Here is a 24,080-nt window from a genome sequence, read left to right on the forward strand (position 1 = left end):
GTTTTTTTTTTATGAGACCTTCTACCTGCTCAAGTAGGGGTTGGGTCTTGATGTCTGTTTGTCTTTTTGGAGCGCTTGAGGGATTGTGCACTGTGCTGCAGCCGCCATCCTATTTTCTTGCCCTGCAGGCTGTCTCTCCTCCAGCGTCGCTACTTTTTACCTCAGGGGCCTCTATTACATCCTTTGAGCTTGTGCACCCCCGTAGTCCTCTGACATGACAGTGGGCTTTTTCAGCCTGTGGCTGGTGAGAAGCAATAGGGCTAAATGTCCACCACCATCTTGATTCATGCTACTCAAGACAAAAGATTTAGCACCAACTTGAGTAAAGGCAGTAATCCCACACCTACTTTAGTAGTATAAACTCCAACCCCAGCAAGAAGGTCCACATTTTCTTAAAGGAGACCTGAAACCAGATTAATTCATTGTCATAGAAGTCTACAAAGGAAACTTTATAGACCAGATACGGCCATAGTATCACATAGAGGAAGAATTCATGGCTTTGATTAATATCCTGTAAGCCTGATGCTCAACAGTAATAAGCAGGCAAATCTGCTATTTTACAGATCACCTCTTTGGACAAGATACTAAGTAAGATGTTGCACAGGAAGTAAGACGCAGAGACATGAAAGGCTGTTGACCTAGAAGTGAAGCAGACAAAATGTGAATTCCCTGTACTTCTAGACCTGGCTTGGGTTGATTCTTACTTCATGTGTCCTCTCCAGGCTGTTCCTGAGAGACTGCCTTTGTATAGAATGGTGTTTCTCAGAGAAAGATAGTCTCCGGTCTGGAGTACCCACAGGAGAGGCATAAGGAGCTGTCTTCTCCTCAGTATCAGCAGCCACAATAAACTGTGATAAGTGACAAAGGGTTGGCCTTGCCCAAAGGAACCTCCATACTCTAAAAAAATAGAAACAGAAGTTCCACCCTTCACCCCACCATCTACCAAATGGCAGTGTTCGGGAAGTCTAATCAACAACCCCTCTCAGAAAGACCTAATTGAATTTCTAAAGGGAGTCCTATCTCTTACGTCTGCATTTCAGTGTCTGTCTCTCCTCCCTCCTGCTTTGGGAATGTGAGCAATATACTTCCACTGTCTAGGAAAACAACGTCCCTTCCATTGTGTTCATGTGAATAGGGGTGGCCTTCCAAAATGGAACCAGTAGGCATCCGTTTGTCTGTTTCACTCATACACAAAATGTATGTTCTGCACAGTCCACACACACATTATATAAACTTGTTATGCTAGTCGAAGGATTTGGGTTAGAAGCTGAACTTATCAAAAGTGGGCCAATAGGTATCCACTCCAGTAACATCAATAAAAATAAATTCTGGTCAGAGCCACTTATTCATCAAAACAGTATACTGCCACCACCGCTCTGTATGCTAAATCCATGTTATGGAATGCTAGTCCACTGTCACCCAAATTAAGGGCACTTTTTCTCCTCCAGGTCAGAAGACCGGTCAAGGACTTCGCTCATGTCAAGGAACAGGCATTGACCTTCATAGAAACACCAGATTAGCACGAGGCTAGGTTCTAAATCGAAAACCAGGGTATCAGATACTCTCAGTCGATCACTCAGGTCGGGGGGCATGACCATGCCATGCTGGTAACCTACTTGCTCCAACAATATAAATCAAACAGTAAAGACTTTCTTAAAGATTAAAGTACTTTTAAATAGTCCTCTTCATCACTGTGTGCACTATGGTAGTGGGCAATTTGTGGTTAAACTTAAACACAAGTACTTGTGGGCTTAGTTTCAAGGGGTTAAAGATCTTAAATGGGCAGACTTTGTACCGTATTGCAAATATGTGAGTTAGATAAATTGTTATTAATGAATCAAAATTCAGTTGCTTAACGTAGTATTTTATCTAGAAGTTTAAAATTGGTGTCGGTGTACTCATTGTACCAATTGCTAAAATGTTGTATGTCTTTAGGTCTGGTGGTCAGATTCTTCAGTAACCTCTGTTACGAAATTGTCTACAGAAGCAACTGAATTTATCTTAAAGGTAAGAGTGCATGATTTATATTCTTTTGTATGTCTAATAGATAAGTGCAAAATTAATTCATAATGAATATAATTTATTTAATTGTATTTGGAGATGTAGCTAACTAGATACTGAAACAAAATGCACTTACACAGAACACTCTGTAAAATAATTCAGTTGTCTTTTATAGTGAAACACAACAAAGTAGTTCCCAGTATGTAGCCTATGAGTATGTGAAGCATTTATCTCACAACGTACTTTTCTCATCCAAGGGATACTCATCAATAGTCATAATCTATGAATAATCCCCACCCAGGAGCATATAGAAAATACATATAAATATATATGTATATATGTGAAAACATATTTGCAGCCTAAAACATTTCCCAACTGGCAAAATTTGCCGCAAAATTACATACATACAGTAGTACTCTTCCAAACCCTAAGGAAGAAAGAGAGCAGAAAACATTTGTATACAACAATGCTTTATTGCCATAGGAAAAACCTGTAATTGCAGGCATTTGCCAGTAGGCTGCAGTAGAGTATAAAGCAAACAAAGAAAACTGACACCTTGCCTTTAAGGCATTAGAGTAGGGGTACCGTGCCTTTAAGACCTGAAGACAATCCCCTGCTCCCATGGTGCACCACAGGTGACAGTTGGGTCAGTTCTTTTTTCCGGCTCCTTCTGTGAGGATCCTGGAGCTTGAGCTCTTCAGTTTTCAACTGAAATTGCTTTTTTGAGAGAGTTTTCTCTTATATTTCGACATTTTTTGAATAAATAAGGCTTCGGATTTATTTTTCTGTGTCCGGAAATGTCCTTCTTGTGACAAAAAGATGGCTCTGACTGACCCACATTCTGTGTGTATTGTGTGCCTTCCATCTTCACACATTCCTGATCAGTGCCATCACTGTAAGAAATTCAGAAGTCGGACTCTTCGTGACAGGGAGAAGATTCGACTTCATGCCATGCAGGAGATGGACAAAAGTCACCAGGTGGGTGCTTCCACAGCCCCTAGATCTTCTCCTACAAGCAAGCACGGCCAAAAACGGCGTCATTCCACTTCTCCTGTCTCCAGAAAGAGGAATGAAGGTCGAAGAACTTCGTCGAGGTCGCCGTCGAAAAGGCCCAGATCATCTTCACGACGTCGAAGATCTCCGCCGCAGTCAAGTAAGTCGGCGTTGAGGCGCCATGCTTCGGGCTCGAAGTCCATGGCTGCTACTACATCTAAGTCTCCGTCGACGTCGAGAAACTCTCCGCCGCCCTGGAAGGGATCGGCGTCGAGAGCTAGGACGGCATCTAGGTCGCCGCTGTCTAGCGGGCCGCCGTCGAGAGGGACTGTCAGATCCCATCCTTCGACGTCAAGGAGGGCGACGCCGAGGCGACGCCAGGAAAGGTCGCCGTCGACGCGACGTCTAGGAAGGTCATCGTCGAGAGTTGTCGTCGATACGACGTCATGGAGTATCTCCACCTGATCGACGTCGAGGGAGATCGGCGTTGAAGTCTCCGGATCGACGTCTAGGTTCTCAGTCGAGCCTTTCTCGACGTGATCGATCACAGTCGAGAGCTTCAAGACACCGCTCGACGCCACTAGTCACCCAGACGTCGTCGACGTCGAGGATTTCGCCGTCGAGGGATAAGGTGACGGCAGTGGTGGAGTCCCCTGGTTCTAAGACTTCAGGAGGCAAATCATCATCTCCTGGCTTGAACATCGTGCAGGTCTCTCCAGAATCTTCGCCCAGATCTGCGAGAAGCTTAATGTCTCAACATCCTCAAGGGGCTGTATCTGGACAGAGTAGTCCGGGCTCGGATTACTCCCGTACATATTCCCCGTCTAAGGCAAAGACTCCAGCCAAACCAGCTAGACCTCCTCGGAGTCCCAGGATTTCACCCAGGCCTAGATCTCGAGTCAGATCACGTTCTCCAGTGCGGCCAAGAACACCTGTCAGACCAAGATCTCCAATCCGGCCAAGACCGAGGTCTCCATCACATCGTTCTAGGTCCAGGGACAGTCACAGCAGGAATCGTGACAGGTCCCACAAGAGGCGGCGTACAAGATCCTCCACAAGGTCGTGCTCGTCTAGGTCGTCTTACCGAGATTACTCTCCGACCTACTCCTCTACGCCTCCTTCCCGAGTCTCTCCAATTGATGACCTCGCGACTTTCTCCGATGTGCTGGGCAGGGGAGCAATAAAGCTGAACATTACGCTGCACACTCCAGTGGTTCCCACTTCTGTGATTTTTTAAACCCTCCGTCATCGCACAGCGCCCAGGCCTCTACTGCCCCTGGTCCCTGGCCTCCTAGAACCGGTTATGGCTACTTTCCTCACACCAGCAGTGGTGGGATCTGTTCCATCTCGGATAGCCAAGAAGAACAAGGCCCCTGCAGAGGATCCCTTGTTCCTCAGATCGGATCCTCCTGCGGATTCCATCATTGTGGCGGCTGCCATGAAGTCCCATGCAGGTTCTACTTCATCCTCAGTACCACCTGAAAAAGATGGTAAACTTATGGACTCGTTTGGTATTAAGGTATGCAACACCTCTTCTTCCTTCATGAAGGTGGCTAGCGCCTCTGCCTTGCTTGGAAGGTACGACAGGTCCCTTTGGGACTCCCTGACTCACTTTACAGACAAGCTCCCCAAGGAAGATCGCCAAGATTTTCTGGAGACTATACAGGAGGGAGCCTTGTAGCCAATCAAGTTATTAGCGCCGCAGTGGATGCCTCTGACCTTGCGGCTCATGGCTATTCAAGTGGTATTTGTTCCCGCCGTTCGGCCTGGCTCCGCCTGACAGGGCTCAAGCAAGACGCCCAGAAGAAGATTTTGAATTTGCCCTTCAATGGGAAATCTCTGTTTGGTCCACATACGGACAACGAAATGTCCAAAATGAAAGCAGAAATGGACACCGTCAAAGCAGTGGGATTAGAAAAGCGCAAGGAGTTCAAGAAACGCTTTCGCCAAGGAGACAGGAAGTCTTTCCAACAGAGGGTTCAAACCCCTCAGTGGCAATCCCAGTCTCAGCAGAAGACGCAGTTCCAGCAGCGTCGTCCTGGCAGAGGAAGAGGTGGCAATAACAGACAGCAACTTTCCTCAAAGCAACCTCCTAAGCCCTGAGCCGTTGCTTCCTCCACGTCTGTTCGCCACTCCGGTGGGAGGGAGTGTTTCTCATCATCTGACAGAGTGGGAATCCATTACAAAAGACAGATGGGTGCTGAATATTGTGCAGCATGGTTACTTGCTGAGGTTCAAATCTCCTCCTCCGCAGGTTCTCCCCCAATCGCGGCATCTTCCACGTTACAAGAGTCAATTGCTACAAGACGAAGTCTCCGTCCTTTTAGAGAAGATGGCCATAGAGGAGGTTCCCTCAACTCACAAAAATCAAGGAGTGTACTCCCGATATTTCCTGGTTCAAAAACGAGGAACTGTCAAAGAATACAGGCCCATTCTAGATCTTCGAAGGCTAAACAAATTCATACGAAAAGAAAAGTTCCGTATGCTCGCCCTGCACCAGATCTTCCCACATCTTCATCAGGGAGACTGGATGTGTGCCATCGACTTGCAGGACGCCTACTTCCACATACCAGTGTCAATCAAGCATCGGAAGTTTCTAAGGTTTCAGATCGGACGTCGTCACTACCAATATCGAGTGCTGCCGTTTGGCCTGAAATCTGTACCTCGGACATTCTCCAAGTGCATAGCGGTGGTGGCTGCTTTTCTCCGCAAAAGAAAGATCTTCGTCTATCCATATCTAGACGATTAGCTGTTGAAGAGCTCCACCCTGTCGCTGCTTCAGAACAATCTGTCGTTCTGCCTCAAACTGATGAAGTCGTTGGGTCTTCACGTCAATCTGAAAAAATCAGTTCTCAACCCTTCCCAGCGGATCCACTACCTGGGTGCTTCTCTGGACTCACTTCAGGCAAGCGTGTGTCCTTCGGAGGAGAGGTTGTCATCTATGCTCCTGAAGGGTCGCCTTCTTCTGGACAATCAGGCCCCCACAGCCAGACAAGTGTCCTCTCTTCTGGGATCGATGGCGTCATGCATTTACATCGTGCCCAATGCTCGCCTTCACATGAGACCTCTATAACAAGCCCTCGAAGCTCAGTGGTATAAGAGATCGGATCAGTGGGAAGACCTGGTCTTGCTTCCTCATGAAGCCAGGGACTCGATCAGATGGGGGTTGAAACGATCCAATCTCCTTCGAGGAGTGCCATTCCATCGTCCTCCTCCATCTCAGTCAATTGTCATGGATGCCTCCCTTCAAGGCTGGGGTGCTCACATGGACCAACTCCAAGTTCAAGGCCTCTGGTCCGAGGTAGAGCAAGGCTACCATATCAACTTCCTGGAGCTTCGAGCAGTTCATCTTGCTCTCAAGTCTCTTTATCCTTCTCTGCGCACCAACCACCTCCAGGTTCAGACGGACAACATGACAACTATGTTCTATCTGAACAAACAGGGAGGCACGAGGTCAAGAGTCTTGTCTCTGGAAGCACAAGCTATCTGGCATTGGCTCCTAGCAAGAGGCCTGTCCATCGTGGCAGTTCATCTACCAGGAATTCAAAACGTCCAAGCAGACTGCCTCAGCAGAATCTTCGTAGAAGCGCACGATTGGGTGCTCAACGAGGAAGTGGCTCAAGAGGTTTTTCGGCGTTGGGGCGTACCGGACGTAGACCTGTTCGCAGACGCGGCCAATACAAAATGCCCCGTCTTCGCGTCCAGGTTCCCCCAACAGGGATCACTGGGAAATGGCCTTTTGATCAGCTGGTTGCAGACGTTACTCTACGCCTTTCCTCCCCTGCCTCTGATCCCGGCGGTGATCCAGAAGTTCTACAGGACCAACACCAGAATGATCCTGATAGCACCAGAGTGGCCACGCCAGTGGTGGTACCCCGATCTTCTTCAGATGTCGTAGGTTCCTCACCGGCGCCTACCATGCCGTCCAGACTTGTTGACCAAAGACCAGGGGAAGGTGTTTCACCCCAACCTTCCTTCCCTTCGCTTGACGGCATGGCTCCTGAGGTCATCCGGTATGGACATTTAGACCTCCCAGCAGACTGCATGACTATTCTTAAAGAATCAAAGCGACCCTCCACTAGGAAGTCCTACGCTTTCAAGTGGAAGAGGTTCTTCTTATGGTGTCATGAGCACTCTCTTGACCCGGTACATGGCCAAGAGCAGGTGATTCTTCCATATCTATTGCATTTAGCGAGAACAGGCCTGAAATACCCCTCCATCAGGGTTCATTTAGCTGCAATCACAGCATATAGGAAGTCTCCTAATCAGACATCTTTCTTCCTTATGCCTGTAGTTAAAGATTTCCTAGAAGGTCTGAAAAAAGTCTTCCCACCGGTGAGGTCCCCCTCCCCTCCCTGGGAGCTTAATATTGTCCTGACTAAGCTGATGAGTGCTCCTTTCGAGCCTATACATAAGGCCTCTTTGCAGCACTTGACCTGGAAAGCTGCCTTTTTAGTGGCGATTACCTCTGCCCGTAGGGTCAGTGAAATCCAGGCCTTGTGTTGCAAGGAACCTTACACAGTTTTTCATGCCAATAGGGTGGTCTTAAGAACGCACCCAAGTTTCCTGCCTAAGGTAGTTTCAGACTTTCATATCAACCAGTCTATTACCTTACCTATCTTTTTTCCTAATCCTTCCACACCCCCGGAGAGGTGATTACACTCTCTGGATCTCCGGAGGGTCCTAAAGTTCTACTTGTCAAAAACCCTGGCTCTGAGAAAGTCTGACCGGCTTTTTGTTAATTATGGCAGTACTAATACTGGCCTGTCAGCTTCTAAAAGGTTCATTTCTCGCTGGATTGTCTCCTGTATAACTTTAGCTTATCAACTAGCTAACAAGAACTTACAGGGTAAACCACATGCACATTCTACTAGAGGGAAAGCTTCCACTACAGCTCTCCTTCGTAATGTTCCTATTTCTGAAATTTGTAAAGCGGCAACTTGGTGGTCTGTCCATACCTTTACCCGTCATTATTGCCTGGACTCAGATACTCAGGCCGATGCCAGAGTAGGGCAGGCCTCTTTAAGGAACTTATTTGCATAAGATGTATTTGCAATATAGGTCTTAGTCGTTCTGTGAAGTTTTTATACTTCTTGCTCGTCCGCGAGACTTTGGGTATGAGCTTGCTAATCTATTCATAGATTATGACTATTGATGAGTATCCCCTGGATGAGAAGGATTAGTTACTTACCTGTAATCCTAGTTCTCATCCAGGGGTATACTCATCAAAGTCATAAGCTCCCGCCCACCTCCCCGGACGAGCAGAGTTACAAAGTTATGAGATGTTTTATTGTGGATCTCCTCAGGTGTTATGCACTTCCAAAAAGAACTGACCCAACTGTCCCCTGTGGTGCACCATGGGAGCAGGGGATTGTCTTCAGGTCTTAAAGGCATGGTACCCCTACTCTAATGCCTTAAAGGCAAGGTGTCAGTTTTCTTTGTTTGCTTTATACTCTACTGCAGCCTACTGGCAAATGCTGTTTTCTGCTCTCTTCCTTCCTTAGGGTTTGGAAGAGTACTACTGTATGTATGTAATTTTGCGGCAAATTTTGCCAGTTGGGAAATGTATCTGAAAGAAACACGTTAGTATTAGATTCCTTACCTTAGAATATCCCCAGGCGTCAGTCTGGATCCGGAAACTTTTGCGTAGCAGTACCCCTGCGCGTCGGTAGGCGTCGTCTGCAGGCGTCCCCTGCGGCTCCGCGTCCGTCGTCGGCGTCGTGCGCCGTGATGACGTCGCTGGAGTATATAGACGCCACCTCCGCGCGCTGACGTCAGTTCTTCTTTTTTCCGCGCCAGTAAGCGCAGATCCGAAGAGCAGTATTCCGGTCTTTTGACCAAGTTTTGTAAACTTCTTTATACTTTTTGGTGCCGGTAGGATGCCCGGTTTCAAGAATTGTGACGGTTGTGACCGCACGATGTCGGTCACGGACCATCACCGACTCTGCCTCCGGTGCCTGGGCCCCGACCCCGACGTGGACGCCTGCGTCGATTGCCGGGCCTTGACTAATAAGGCTAGACTGGAGCAGTCCCGCAAGCTGCTCGAGCTCCGGGTGTCGGCCCGCGTCGAGAGCGGTCCCGGTCCGGCCGGAGGTCCAGGGAGCGTTCAAGGGAGCGGTCGCGGAGCCGTGCCGAGCGCTCCGGAAGTCGTCACCATTCGTCTGGTTCCTCAGGTAGGAAGCACAAGAAGTCGGGGCGTCGTCATCGTACCTCCGACTCCCCCCGACGTTCGCGCGACACGGCCGGGGGTTCGGGTGACCCCACCCCGCGGCTCCGCGAGAGTCGCCGGCGCGGCCTGCTCCATACCCTCCGGTCCCTGGGCTAGGCGCGACGCCCGAGAAGATTGAGGCGTTCCTCATGGCCATGAGGGCGCTCACTCCTCCGACGGGGCCTACGGCGCCTTCGGGCCCAGTGCTACCGTCCGGGGGCCCTGGCGATTCGGGTGTCCCTGCCTCGACGCCATCGGGTGCTCCGGCCCCGGTGCCGCCGACGGCTCCGACCCCGGCGCCGCAGGGGCCTTCGGGGTCGACGCCGGCTGGTCTACCGGCCTCTCCGGCGCCGATTCCATCGGCGTTACCCCCGACGCCGTCCCCGCGCGGCGTCGGTCCTCCGGTGCCGGCTCCGGGCGGCGTCGTCCCCATACCCTCCCCGAATCCGGACGCGGAGTCGGACCGGCGTCGCTCAACGCCGGGCTCGACGCCGATGGGGCCTGTGAACCCCGAGGAGCCGGTCTACATTGTTGACTCCGAATATGGAGATGATGTAGAGTACGGAGAGGGTTGGGAGGAGTCTGAGGACCCTCTGTCACGTGAGTGTCAGTACGACGTGGACTGGACAGGTGATTTGGGTGATGCCAGTGGTCTGGACGACTCTCCTAACCCTGGCTTTGTCTCGCCTCCTACCGTGGCATCGGAGGAGGGGGCTGCTTATTCAGTGGTGTTGATGAGGGCTGCCAAGGCCTTACACCTTGAGCTCCCCGTCGCGGCCGTGAGGCCTAACATCCTCACTGAGGTCTTCAAACCGCAGTCATGCCAACAGGAGCCACTGCTGCCGTTTAACGAAGCCTTGTCAGACGTTCTTTTGGGCACGTGGTCCAGGCCCTCTTCAGGTTCGCCTGTTGATAGGAACGTGACCAGACGCCACCGTCCGTGCCCGGACGACCCCAAGTTCCTGTCCACCCATCCCACCACTGAGAGTCTGGAGATCCAGGCCTCGACTTCCCAGACCGCATTCCCGTCGGCCCCGCCCGACCGGGAATCTAAGAGGTACGACCAGTATGGCAAGAAGGTCTTCTCGTCCCTGAGTTTGGGACTGCGGTCTTGCAACACCGCTTGCCTCTTGGGCCGCTACACACACTCTGTGTGGGATACGGTCGCGGAACTGCTGCCAGAATGCCCCATGGAGGTGCGGGCGAAGCTCGGCAAGGCTGTGGCTGAGGGCCGAGACGCAGCAAAATATTCCATACGGTGTGGTCTTGATACGACCGACTCGCTGGGCAGAGCGGTGTCCACGACGGTGGCGATTCGTCGCCACGCCTGGCTGAGATCCGCCAACTTTTCGGCAGATGTCCAGAATGCCTTGATGGACATGCCGTTTGATGGCTGTCGCCTGTTTGGTGACAAGGCGGACCACGCGCTGGAACGCTTCAAGGACTCCAGGGTCACGGCCAAGTCCTTGGGTCTCTCGACCCAGCGCCAGCAAACGGGTTCGTTTCGCTCCTTTCGTGGCCAAGGAAGGGGCGTCCCCACACGTGCTGCCAGCCACGCGCCGCAACAATCTTATCAACGCGGTGGCGGCCGTGGAAACCGCCGTGGAGGCGGTCGGGGTCAACGGCGGGGTCAGGCCACACCTCCCCCCGCAGCATCTGCCTCCAAATCCTCCTAGTCCGTGCTTTCAGGCCCATGTGACGCCAGTGGGTGGCAGGGTTCGCCATCACCACGCCCGCTGGCGCGCAATCACATCGGACAGGTGGGTGCTGCAACTCGTCCGAAGGGGCTACTCCCTCCCCTTCGAGACCAATCCTCCAGCCATGCCACCACAGAACCACCGTGTGTCGGGGGACCACTTGACACTTCTGCAGGAGGAAGTTACGGCCCTCTTGGCCAAGGGGGCCATCGAGCGCGTTCCTGGGCCAGAAGTAGGGCATGGTTGCTATTCCCACTACTTTCTGGTGCCCAAGAAGGACAAAGGGGGCCTACGTCCTATCTTGGATCTACGGAACGTCAACGGCTTCCTCCGGAAGGAGAAGTTCAAGATGTTGACATTAGCTCAGGTCTTGGCTGCTCTAGACCCGCAAGACTGGATGGTAGCGTTGGACTTGCAGGATGCGTATTTTCACATCCCCGTCCTGCCGGCCCACCGGCGTTACCTGCGGTTCACGGTAGGCCAGGAGCACTTTCAGTTTATCGTGCTCCCCTTCGGCCTTACCAGCGCCCCACGGGTGTTCACAAAGGTGATGGCGGTGGTCGGAGCCCATCTGCGCAGGCTAGGGGTTTCAGTCTTCCCCTACCTAGACGACTGGTTGTTGAAGGCGGGCTCGCCCCAGACAGTCGTCCACCACCTTCAGATGACGGCAGACCTCTTGCACGACCTGGGGTTCTCCATCAATGTGCCGAAATCACACCTGTGTCCCTCTCAAAAGCTCCTTTTCATCGGAGCGGTTCTGGACTCGGCGCAGTTTCGGGTTTATCCTCCGGAACGGCGGGTCCGGGATATACAGGCTTTGATTCCCATCTTTCAGCCGCTATCCCGGGTTTCGGTCAGGTTCACGCTGCGGCTGCTGGGGCTGATGGATTCCTGCATCCTTCTGGTGCATCACGCCCGGTGGCGGATGCGGGCTCTGCAGTGGGACCTGAAGTTTCAGTGGGCCCAGCATCAGGGCAACTTGTCCGACCACGTCTTGATTTCGGAGGGCACTGCGAGACAACTGCAGTGGTGGCTTACGGACCGCGATTGGGTCAGAGGCAGATCCCTCTCCCTTCCCCAACCGGAGCACATTGTCGTGACGGACGCGTCCCTCCAGGGCTGGGGAGGCCATTTGGGAGAGGCGGAGATCAGAGGCATCTGGTCTCCAGCGGAGTCCCGGCTCCATATCAACCTGTTGGAGCTACGGGCGATTCGTCTAGCACTGAAGGCATTCCTCCCCTTTGTCAACGGGAGTGTAGTGCAGGTGTTCACGGACAACACCACCGCCATGTGGTACTGCAACAAACAGGGCGGGGTGGGGTCGTGGACCCTTTGCCAGGAGGCTCTGCGCCTCTGGCAATGGCTGGAACGTCAGGGCGTGACTCTGACGGTTCAACACCTGGCAGGTTCTCTGAACGCCAGGGCGGACGAACTCAGCCGTCGGTGCTCGATGGATCACGAATGGCGTCTGAACTCGGACGTGGCGCAAGGCCTCTTTCTGCTATGGGCAGAGCCTTGGTTAGATCTATTCGCCACAGAAGAGAACGCGCAATGTCATCAGTTCTGCGCGTTGGAGTTTCCAAGACGGCACTCGCACGGCGACACCTTTCGGCGCGAGTGGAGTTGCGGTCTGTTATACGCCTTTCCGCCTATACCACTTCTGCCCAGAGTGCTGAAGAAGATCAGGCGCGACCGGGCCCAAGTTATCCTTGTGGCTCCGGACTGGGCTCGAAGGTACTGGTATCCCGAGCTACTCAGCATGTCAGTCGGTCCCCCGATCCGCCTGCCCCTTCAGGAGGACCTTCTGTCGCAGCAGCAGGGGACGGTCCTCCACCCGAACCTGTCCAGTCTCCACCTCCATGCTTGGAGATTGAGCGGCGGCAGTTGAGGCCATTTGACTTGCCTCCTGAAGTCTGTGATGTGATTCTGGCAGCCAGGCGTCCCTCCACAAAGTCGGTATACGCCTGTCGGTGGAACAGATTTGGTGCATGGTGCACAGCAAAGGCTGTGGACCCTCTTTCTGCCCCTCTTTCCGAGGTCCTTCTTTTTCTTCTCTCTCTTGCCCAGCAGGGCTCTGCTCTGGGCACTATCAAGGGCTACCTTTCGGCCCTTTCAGCCTTTCTAAGGCTTCCTGATCAGCCTTCTTTGTTCAAGTCCCCCATTGTAATGAGATTCTTGAAGGGCATCACACACATGTATCCACCTGTTCCGTTTGTGATGCCTCAGTGGGACTTGAACCTGGTTCTGACCTTCTTGATGTGTGCTCCTTTTGAGCCACTTCATTCCTGTCCTCTCCGTCTCCTGACTTTAAAGACGGCCTTCCTGGTTGCCATCACCTCTGCCAGGAGAGTGAGTGAGCTCCAGGCTCTTTCTGTCAAACCTCCTTTCTTGTCCATTCATCCAGACAAGGTGGTTCTGAGGACTAGACCTTCTTTCCTGCCCAAAGTAGTTTCTGCTTTTCACATCGGGCAGTCCATCACCCTCCCCTCCTTCTTCCCGCCTCCGCATCCTTCAAAGTATGAAGAGCGGCTCCATCGTCTGGACCCAAAACGTGCGCTTTCATATTATATGGATCGCACACGCCAGTTCCGGGTGGATGACCAACTATTTGTTGGCTACGTGGGTGCGAAGAAGGGACGGGCGGTGCATAAACGGACCATCTCTCGGTGAGTCGTTCTGTGCATCAAAGCGTGCTACTCTCTGGCTCGGAAGGAGCCTCCTGTTGGGCTGAGGGCCCATTCCACTCGGGCCACGGCGGCTACTACTGCCTTGGGCCGGGGAGTCCCTTTGCAGGACATTTGCCAGGCGGCTACGTGGGCCTCGCTGCACACCTTTGCGAGGCACTACTGCCTGGATAGTCAAGTCCGGAGGGATGGCTTCTTTGGCCGTTCTGTCCTCCAGGACTTTCTGGTGTAGGAATGTATTGGTTCGCAGACCCACCACTGGGATTGGTATTGCTGGGGTATCTATTCTAAGGTAAGGAATCTAATACTAACGTGTTTCTTTCAGATGAACAAGTTACTTACCTTCGGTAACGATATATCTGTAAGAAACATTAGTTAGTATTAGATTCCTTACCGACCCACCCATCCTCCCCGTTCTGCGAACTGATACCTAGGGTTAAGGACATCCCTTTCAGGGCCCTAGTTTCAAATGGCACCAGTGTTGGTTCTCACATGGCTCTGCGTGTTCTGGCGCGGAAAAGCTGTGTACAAAGAACTGACGTCAGCGCGCGGAGGCGGCGTCTATATACTCCAGCGATGTCATCACGGCGCACGACGCCGACGACGGACGCGGAGCCGCAGGGGACGCCTGCAGACGACGCCTACCGACGCGCAGGGGTACTGCTACGCAAAAGTTTCCGGATCCAGACTGACGCCTGGGGATATTCTAAGGTAAGGAATCTAATACTAACTAATGTTTCTTACAGATATATCGTTACCGAAGGTAAGTAACTTGCTCTTTAGGCTGCAAATATGTTTTCACATATATATACATATATATTTATATGTATTTTCTATATGCTCCGGGATCCCGCACATGGGCGGGGATTATTCATAGATTATGACTTTGATGAGTATACCCCTGGATGAGAACTAGGATTACAGGTAAGTAACTAATCCATAAATAAGCTCAGAAAAAAATGGTTCAGGGTCTGCTACAGAGCATTGTATATTAATTGTATGCTGCAATACTTTTTTTTAGCACAGTTTTACACCATAAGAAGGATATACCCATCTAACTTCCCCAAACTCCTGTACCCCTCACCACTTCCCCGAAAAAGGATTCCCCACCCCCTTCAGTTCCACATCTGCGTATCCGTATGTTAGGTCTGGTCACTCTCATTCGAGTCCCGGAATCTGTGAGATTGGGATGTATTAACTAAACCTATAACCCGCTATCTCCATGGACAAGTAAGTCATCTTTAATCTCTGAGTTAGTGTAATACCGTTATCCAAAGCATAGTAAATTGATCATATATCCAGTATTTCTAATGGATACAACTGCTGGAGGATTCTCTCCTACGTCAACGAGGACATCAGAATACGGCTCTGCACTCGATTCCGCGCGATCTTATTGGAGCCATAAGAAGACCTATTCGGAGTGCTGACCTCAATTCCCATTTTTCCACGCCATTGACACAACGGTTTTTCATAGGCTCTCCATATTGTGGGAGATTTCTTCCTAATTTATGGAGCAACGTTGTTGCAGGTGAAGATGTCTCCTCAATGGAAGTCGGGATTCAAGTTCTGCAAGAAATGCAAGGGTCAAATGTCCATCACTGACCCATACGAAGATTGCCCTTGGTTCTTGTTGTCTGATCATGATGTTGACGCCTGCTCGCCGTGCCAACAGATGAACATGAAGGCTTTAGAAGAAAGGGAGGCAAAGCTTTTCATGGCAAAGGCTAAAATGCAGAAAAGGAGTCGCCGAAGGTCCCGGCCTCGATCCGTGTCCACGTCGCCCCATACTTCGAGGGTTTCCTAATGGGTACAAGAACAAGCGGCGCCATGGTTCTCTACGTCGCTCTTTCAGGGATGGTTTACTGAAGTCTGTGACCCCGGGTCCGATGACTCGTGAGGGAAGAGTAGAAATATCTCCGACTCCATCTCCAGCGGTGCCTTCGGGTCCAAGGCTGGCACCTCCGAATGAAAGGCCTCTGCTGGAGCCAGATTCAGATCCAGTGGTTCCTGTTAAGCCTCTGCCACCATTACCACCCAACCAAGAACCGGAATATCTGGCGTTCCTGACTATGTTTAGAATGTTTGCAAGGACTGTGACTCCATCTGGTACGCCACTTGGCCCCATGCATCCACTTTAATTCTCTTTAGGAGGCTTTCCAATAGGCACCTTTTATTCCAGTGAGCTGGCCTCCGGCAGCTTTGAGACAACTGATGCTGTTGGCAGTGCAGGAAGAGCAAGAGTCTTTGACTCCGATTGATCCTTCATTGGTGCTGTCTAGATCTGAACTGGTTCCGTGTCACCCGGAACCAATTCCACGTCTTCTGAGCAATCACCGGCATAGTTTCCGAAGTCACCGATGGCACCTCTGGTGCCGCCAACGCCAAAGATAAGGTCTTGAAGAGCGGCTCCGAGGCTTTTGGAGAAAGAGTGGTATTTGTGTGAAAATCAGGATGTTGAAGAGGGTGAGATTGTAGTTTTGGCTCCAGATTTTGAAGGACTGAAGGTGGCAAGCAGTCTGGATACCTCTCCATAGTGGGAATTGCTATCCCCAAAGGGTATTGCCCCACCTGAGGTGACATCTTTTCACTCTGTGATCAGGAAGGTGGCAGAAATGTTAGAGTTGTTTCTACCTTCTGCTGAGTTGAAGTCAAATGTATTGACTGAGGTGCTTGATTCGCCCACATCATCATTTGAGCTGCTGTTGCTATTTAATGACGCTCTCCTACCCTATCCTTGAAATATGGCAAAAGGCTCTGTCTTAAGCAGCAGTGTCAAGGTCCATTGTCAGAAAGTACAAGCCGGCTCCAGGGGATCCATTGTTTTTTCCGACACATCCGGTGCCTGAAAGCGGAACTACAGGCTTCTTGTTCTTCACCAAGCTGTCGCCTGGCTGTTGCTCTAAGCAGATGGCGCAATCCGCCAAGAAAGTCTTCTCCGGTAGTATGGCTCTAGAATCAACCAATGCGACATGTTTATTAGGACACTTCAGTCATGCTTTAATGAACTCGAAAAGGTAGATAGTTGCCTGGGGATGTCTAAGGACATTTTTCGGAGCTCCTGAATCATACTCAAGCAACTGCTCGCCAGGTGATAGTCGGGTCTGGACACAACTGACTCTGTGGTAAAGGCTATGGGTTCCTCTGTTGCCACAAAGACAGGCATGGTTGGGCTTTTTGCCAGATGTACAGGCAACAATAATGGCTTTGCGCTTCGATGGCTAATGGCTGTTTGGTGTCAAGGTGAATGAATCTGCTCTGCAAAGATTTAAAGACTGTAAAGCAACTGCAAGGTCCTTGAGCCTTCAGTAGCAACCTAAGGACTACAGACAGTTCTGTAGGTTTTTGGGTTTCAGGTGGAACTTGTCCTTTGAAAGGGAGAAGTTTGCAGCAACATCAGCAGGCATCCAATCCCCTTTACAGAATATACAGGGGAAGGGGCAGAAGTCCTCAGCGTGGATCTGCCCATCAACCAGCCTCCTCCTCCTCCCCAGTCAATGTTTCAGAAAAGCAGTTCTTGCTTCTAGCCTCACCATCTTAGAACAAGCTTGTCCAGTGGGAGGACGGGTGGCCTGTTTTCTGACTCACTGGAGGTCTGTCACTGAAGACCTCTAAGTTTTTGACATTATAGATAATGGGTATGCCCTACCCTTACAAGAATATTCCCCTCCCTTTCCTCCCCAGCAAGGGCTGTGCCCTGAATAGTATCTTCTACTCTTCCAGCAGGAGGTGCAAATCCTGCTTCAGAAGGGCGCAATAGAATTGGTTCCAGAGCAGACACTGGGTCAGGGATGTTCGTCTCGATACTTTCTGATTCCCAAAAAGGGGGGTCGTTTGAGTCCCAAAAAGGACGGTTGTTTACGGACGATCCTCGACCTCAGGATTTTGAACTAGTTCCTCAAGCAGGAAAACTTCATAAAGCTCAACCTAGCACAGGTGCTTCATGTGCTGGAGAAGGAAGACTGGGTGGTTTCGATCTCTGCACATCCTATTCATCGGAGCTCTACTGGACACTGCATTGAGTTGTGCCCCCCCTCCCCCCCCCGCCCCCCCCCACCTCCCCGGAGAATACAGGACATTCAGGCTATGATTTGGCTGTTTCAGAACTGAGCTTTGATTCCAGTCCTGAAGGCCTTGCTTCTGCTTGGTCTGTTTGCCTCCTGCATTCTGTTGGTCAACCATGCAAGCTGGCACATGAGGGCTCTTCACAAGTTCCTCCACAGGAAGTAGTTTCAGAACAATGGAGATCTCAAGGAGTTGTCAAGATCTCCAGAGAGACTGCAGGGGCTCTTCAATGGTTGGGGGTGCCTGGCAATCTGTCTCAAAGGAAGCTGATTCACCTTCCACCTCTGGTGGCTACAGAAATAACAGGTCCCGCCACTCTAGGGTGGGGAGCTCATCTGTGGGAGTTGGAGATCAAAGGTCTTTGGTCTCAACAGGAAAGATTGATGCATATCAATCTTCTGGAATTGCAGGCGCTTCATCTGGCTCTCAAGGCCTTCCTCCCTTCCCTTCGCTGGCGAGTAATTCAAGTCTTAACAGACAACACTTCCATGATGTGGTATATAAACAAACCGGGTCGAGTAGGCTAGCATCTTCTCTACAGAGAAACTCTGCGACTCTGGTCCTCAGCTCGGGGCCATCAGATTTGAGTCATCGCAAATCACTTGGCCGGAATTCTGAATGTATGTGCTGATCGTCTGTCGGCATTTCAACTGATCACGAGTGGCGTCTCCATCCGGAATTGGTTGAGCACATTTTCGGGCTGTGTGGGATTCCTCAGTTAGACCTGTTTGCCACTCACGAGAATGTGCACTGCCCGTCGTTCTGCAGCCTCCAGTATCCAATACAGGGAGCATTGGGGGAAGCATTTCAATTGGTCTGGGGCTCCCAGCCGCTTTACAACCCCTCCCTCCCCCCCCCCCCCCCCCCCCCCCCCCCACACTTAATCTTGAATCCTCAGGTTCTGAGGAAGATTCGCCAAGACCGAGCACAAATCGTATTATTAGCCCCGGATTGGGTCCCGGCTAATTTTAGACCTATATCTCTATTACCATACCCAATTAAAATCCTTGAGAAGATAGTTAGCAAGACTCTGTCATGCTACCTAGAAGACAATCACCTATTAGATAGGGATCAATTTGGTCTTCGCCCGGGCTACAATACGGAGACTTCTCTGGCCACCGTAATGGACAATCTACGGATGCTTGCCGACAACGGAGATTCTTCTGTACTAGTATTACTAGACATGTCGGCCGCATTTGATACGGTGAGCCGTACAATACTGGTGGAACGATTAAAACGCCTGGGGGTTAAAGGGCGTGCCCTGCAGTGGCTGCAATTTTCCCTATCAGGGAGGCAACAGGCTGTGACTGTCACCATTTGAGTCCAGCAAATCCCCAGTACATCACAGGGTTCCGCAGGCGTCTGCGATAAGTCCCATTCTTTTCAATATCTACTTGCGTCCCCTTCTCTCCCTAATTAAGTCCTATGGAATCAACCTGGTCAACTACGAGGACGACACCCAATTGATGTTCTCCCTGGAAGGGAAACAGGAGGTGTCCATAGATAATTTTCAGGAATGCATGCGCCAGACAGTAGGATGGCTCAGGCAAAATTCCTTACAATTTAATTGGGGGAAAACAGAGGTGATATTTTGTCCATCCACCAGCCTGCAGCTACATCTGACAATGGAGTTCAGGCTTACCCCCGAGGTCGATCCCATGGTTCCTGCCAAAACAGTGCGTAATTTGGGGGTACTAGTGGATGGTAGTCTTCAAATGGAGTCTCAAGCAAATAAAACTGCTAGCATCTGCTTCTCCATGATGCGGATGCTGCAACAGATTCTCCCGCTTCTGCCTAAAGACACCCGGCCGCTGGTAGTAAGGAGTGTAATCCTTAGCAGACTGGACTACTGCAACGCTCTGTATTTGAGAGCTCCACAGTACATCTTACAGAGCTTGCAGAGAGTTCAGTCCATGACAGCAAAACTGGCAATGAATAGGCAATGTAGGTCCTCTACGACCCTAGCCCTAAGAGACCTACATTGGCTACTTATCAAAGAGAGAGTCTGCTTCAAATCTCTTTGCATTGTGTATAAAGCAGCATACAATGTGGGTCCTATTACACTACAGGAGAGATTTGTATAGCATAATCCGAACATGCAGCTCCGCTCCTCTAATGCAAATCTGATTAAGACCACCAGATTTAAGAAAACAAGAATGGGGGCAGAGCCTTTGGTGTGGCAACTATACGACTATGGAATGATTTGCCCCAGACTATCAGACAGGCCAATTCGTTGACATGCTTTAGAAAGGAGTTGAAAACTTGGCTGTTTCCTAGGATGGAAGACTAGTCCTCCCACCACCAACGCTAGGCTGTTAAGGTGCTGATCACCATTTAGTCTAAGCGCCAGGATACCCGTAAGGTGACAGTTTTGCGCTATATAAATGAACAATACAATACAATACAATTGGCCGCAAAGGGTGTGGTACACAGACCTTCTTTACCTCTCATTGTGCCCTTTGCTCCGTCTCCCTCTCAGGACAGGCCTCCTCTTGCAGATACAGGGGCAGGTTCTATACCCCACCTCCAGAGCCTGCACCTGCATACCTGGAGATTGAAAGGGGCAACCTGAGTTTTTTCTCTCTCCCACTTGATGTTGTGGATGTTATTTTATTGGCCAGAAGACACTCCACCAAAACATCTATGTTGGCAGATTGACGACATTAGTGAAATGGTGCGGAGAGAGTTCCGTTGACCCTTAGGAGGCCCATTTGTTGAATGTTTTGAGTTTTGTACTTTCCCCCTAGCACAGCAAGGTTGTGCAGTTGCAACGGTTAAAGAGTATTTGTCTGCCCAATCGGCATTCCTTTGTTTGCACGATCAACCCACCCCTTTTAAATCCCCTATAGTGTTAAAGTTCATTAAGGGGCTTACTAATAAGTTTCCTCCCACTCCGTTTATTATGCCTCAATGGGATCTTAATCTAGTGCTTACATATTTTGAGTTCTTCATTTGTACCCTTCCATAGTTGTCCGTTGAGGCTTCTTACTTTTAAGACTATATTTTAGTACCGATAACTGCTGCTAGAAGTGTGAGTGAGCTGCAGGCCCTTAGTACTAAGCCTTCCTTCACAACCTTTCATACAGTTAAGGTGGGGCTTAGAATCAAAGCTGCTTTCGTGCTAAAGGTGGTCACTCCGTTCCACTTGGGACAGTCTATAACTTGGCTACTTTTTACCCTCCCCCTGCATCCATCAAAGGAGGAGCAGAGACTACATTGTGTGGACCCTAAGACGACTGTGAGCCTCTATATAGACAGACCCATGAGTTCAGGATGGATGACCAGCTGTTTGATTGTTATGTGGGTAAAAACAGAGAAAGCAGTGCACAGGAGGACTTTGCCTAGATGGATAATCCTGCGTATCAAGATCTGTACTAATGTAAAAAACAAGGACCCCCTGTTCAGAAAATTAATTCATAGTACAGGGAAATAAACAGTGTAAACAATATGGCATATTATTGACATGTATCAAGGGAGAAATCGTAAGGAAGACACCAAACTAAATAATTAAAAAAATTAGATTTCATTTAATATATTAACAAATCTTCATGGTTAAAAACAATTCATAAAAGTACATAATGTCAATCTGTTATGTGAACAACAAAATTACTCCAACAATATATAATCCATAAAAAGTGCATATAACATAGCATCTACTAGTGGCAAACAGTATAATACTATTCGCGCGTTTCGGCGTTTTTCGGAACGCCTTCTTCAGGAGCCACAGTAATATCTGAAAAACATATTTAGTGTATAAGTAAAAAATACAAAATTTTCTTTATAAAAAAGAATAATCACATTCCTAATTTACAAACAACAAGTAAAAAAAGCAATACGGTGTCAAAATCACAATAACTCCCTACTTATATAGCAAATAGAATGTTGCTATATAAGAAACAAACTAACATAATTATATTTTGAGCAGTGGTAACTATTAGAGAAGGAGACTTTAAATGTCTAAGGTCATGTGGTGGCACTACTTGTATATGAGACACAGATTTCCACAAGTATTCAGTGAGGGGAAACTATTTTGATTCCAACATAATATAATTTTTATTCCAGGATAAACTATATGTACATATTCCATATAAAACTAAAGTCTGTATTGAGGACTCTGATGTTTTTTTTTTAAAATAAAGAATTTAGGTAGATGATGTTGCTGTTGGTAAATATTTCTAAGTCTAAATGATAAAGAACGGTTTCGTGGGTATACAGATACAGGGGTCCCAATTCATGATATTGAAGCTCACTTACCAATACCACAAGACGTTGAGTTTGAAGAGCATATCTAAATCTTCCTTTATAGGTCAATGTCCATGGAATACCATCTAAAATATGGATTTCTAATAGAAAAAGATGGTAGGGAAAGCTGTCAGTGATGGTTTTTATGAAGTAATTGTGCATACATTATGGAAAGATGGTGCGGAAAAACTGGCAATAATGATTTTTATAAAGTAACTCTATAGACAGGGATCCATCAAAGATGTTATCCCATTTTTAGTAGACTCACTATCTGCATAGCCGGTGCAACCGCATCCCTTAGAATCCTAGATGAGGGTGATCCCTGCTACCCTGAAGCATAATACCCCTATATCTGAATTTGAGCATTTTTGCTAAAATTCAGATATAGGGGTATTATGCTTCAGGGTAGCAGGGATCACCCTCATCTAGGATTCAAAGGGATGCGGTTGCACCGGCTATGCAGATAGTGAGTCTACTAAAAATGGGATAACATCTTTGATGGATCCCTGTCTATAGAGTTACTTTATAAAAATCATTGCCAGTTTTTCCGCACCATCTTTCCATTATGTATGCACAATTACTTCATAAAAACTATCACTGACAGCTTTCCCTACCATCTTTTTCTATTAGAAATCCATATTTTAGATGGTATTCCACGGACATTGACCTATAAAGGAAGATTTAGATATGCTCTTCAAACTCAACGTCTTGTGGTATTGGTAAGTGAGCTTCAATATCATGAATTGGGACCCCTGTATCTGTATACCCACGAAACCGTTCTTTATCATTTAGACTTAGAAATATTTACCAACAGCAACATCATCTACCTAAATTCTTTATTTTAAAAAAAAACATCAGAGTCCTCAATACAGACTTTAGTTTTATATGGAATATGTACATATAGTTTATCCTGGAATAAAAATTATATTATGTTGGAATCAAAATAGTTTCCCCTCACTGAATACTTGTGGAAATCTGTGTCTCATATACAAATAGTAGTGCCACCACATGACCTTAGACATTTAAAGTCTCCTTCTCTAATAGTTACCACTGCTCAAAATATAATTATGTTAGTTTGTTCCTTATATAGCAACATTCTATTTGCTATATAAGTAGGGAGTTATTGTGATTTTGACACGGTATTGCTTTTTTTACTTGTTGTTTGTAAATTAGGAATGTGATTATTCTTTTTTTATAAAGAAAATTTTGTATTTTTTACTTATACACTAAATATGTTTTTCAGATATTACTGTGGCTCCTGAAGAAGGCGTTCCGAAAAACGCCGAAACGCGCGTTGAATAGTATTATACTGTTTGCCACTAGTAGATGCTATGTTATATGCACTTTTTATGGATTATATATTGTTGGAGTAATTTTGTTGTTCACATAACAGATTGACATTATGTACTTTTATGAATTGTTTTTAACCATGAAGATTTGTTAATATATTAAATGAAATCTAATTTTTTTAATTATTTAGTTTGGTGTCTTCCTTACGATTTCTCCCTTGATGCAAGTCAATAATATGCCATATTGTTTACACTATCAAGATCTGTACGCCATGGCTAGGAAGGAGCCACCTGAAGATATTAGAGCTCATTCTGTTAGAGCGAAGTCTTCAACTTCTGCTTTAGCTAGAGGTGTCCCTGTGGTTGACATTTGGAAAGCAGCAACTTGGGCCTCCTTCCACACTTTTGCAAAGCATTATTACCTGGATTCAGAAGTGAGGAGGGACGCCCATATTGCTCATTCTGTTTAACAGGATTTTTTGGTATTGGCACTAGGGCATCCACCTCAGAGTATGGGACTCCTTGGGGATTCTTTTCAAAAGGTGAGGAATCCACAGGTAGATGTACCTTTCAGAAGGAGTGCATTTTAGTTATGTTTGTATATTGATGAGATTGTATTGGTCTATGCCGTATGCTTTGGCATATGCATTGTTAGTTCACCCGTTTGTCTCGAAGACACAGGAAAAATGGGTGGAAACTGACCTGAGCATGCAGATGAGGTCTGCTTATGGCTCTGATGGTGACACGGGGAGTCGCCTATGGAGCCGTGGTGTTATGACATCCTCGTCGACATGGGAGAGCTAGAGAGTAAAGGTTCATTGAAATGCTGCACATGGGCGATATTCAAAAAGTGAGGAATCCACAGGTAGATACAGAAAAAGCATTATCGAAGGTAAGTAACTTG

General features: G+C 48.6%; 1 protein-coding gene across 2 annotated transcripts in view; it reads left to right on the forward strand.

The window, feature by feature from the left end:
- Positions 1-24,080, forward strand: part of ZCCHC14 (zinc finger CCHC-type containing 14) — a 749,748-nt gene that overhangs the window by 161,349 nt on the left and 564,319 nt on the right. For both annotated transcript variants that reach the window (XM_086945829.1, XM_086945830.1), the window contains exon 4: positions 1,936-2,007. In XM_086945829.1, the coding sequence (XP_086801955.1) occupies positions 1,936-2,007 (72 nt within the window). The remainder of the gene's footprint in view (positions 1-1,935; positions 2,008-24,080) is intronic.

The sequence above is a fragment of the Lissotriton vulgaris genome, chromosome 12 (genome assembly GCF_964263255.1).
Source record: "Lissotriton vulgaris chromosome 12, aLisVul1.2, whole genome shotgun sequence".
NCBI classification, from domain to species: Eukaryota; Metazoa; Chordata; class Amphibia; order Caudata; family Salamandridae; genus Lissotriton; species Lissotriton vulgaris.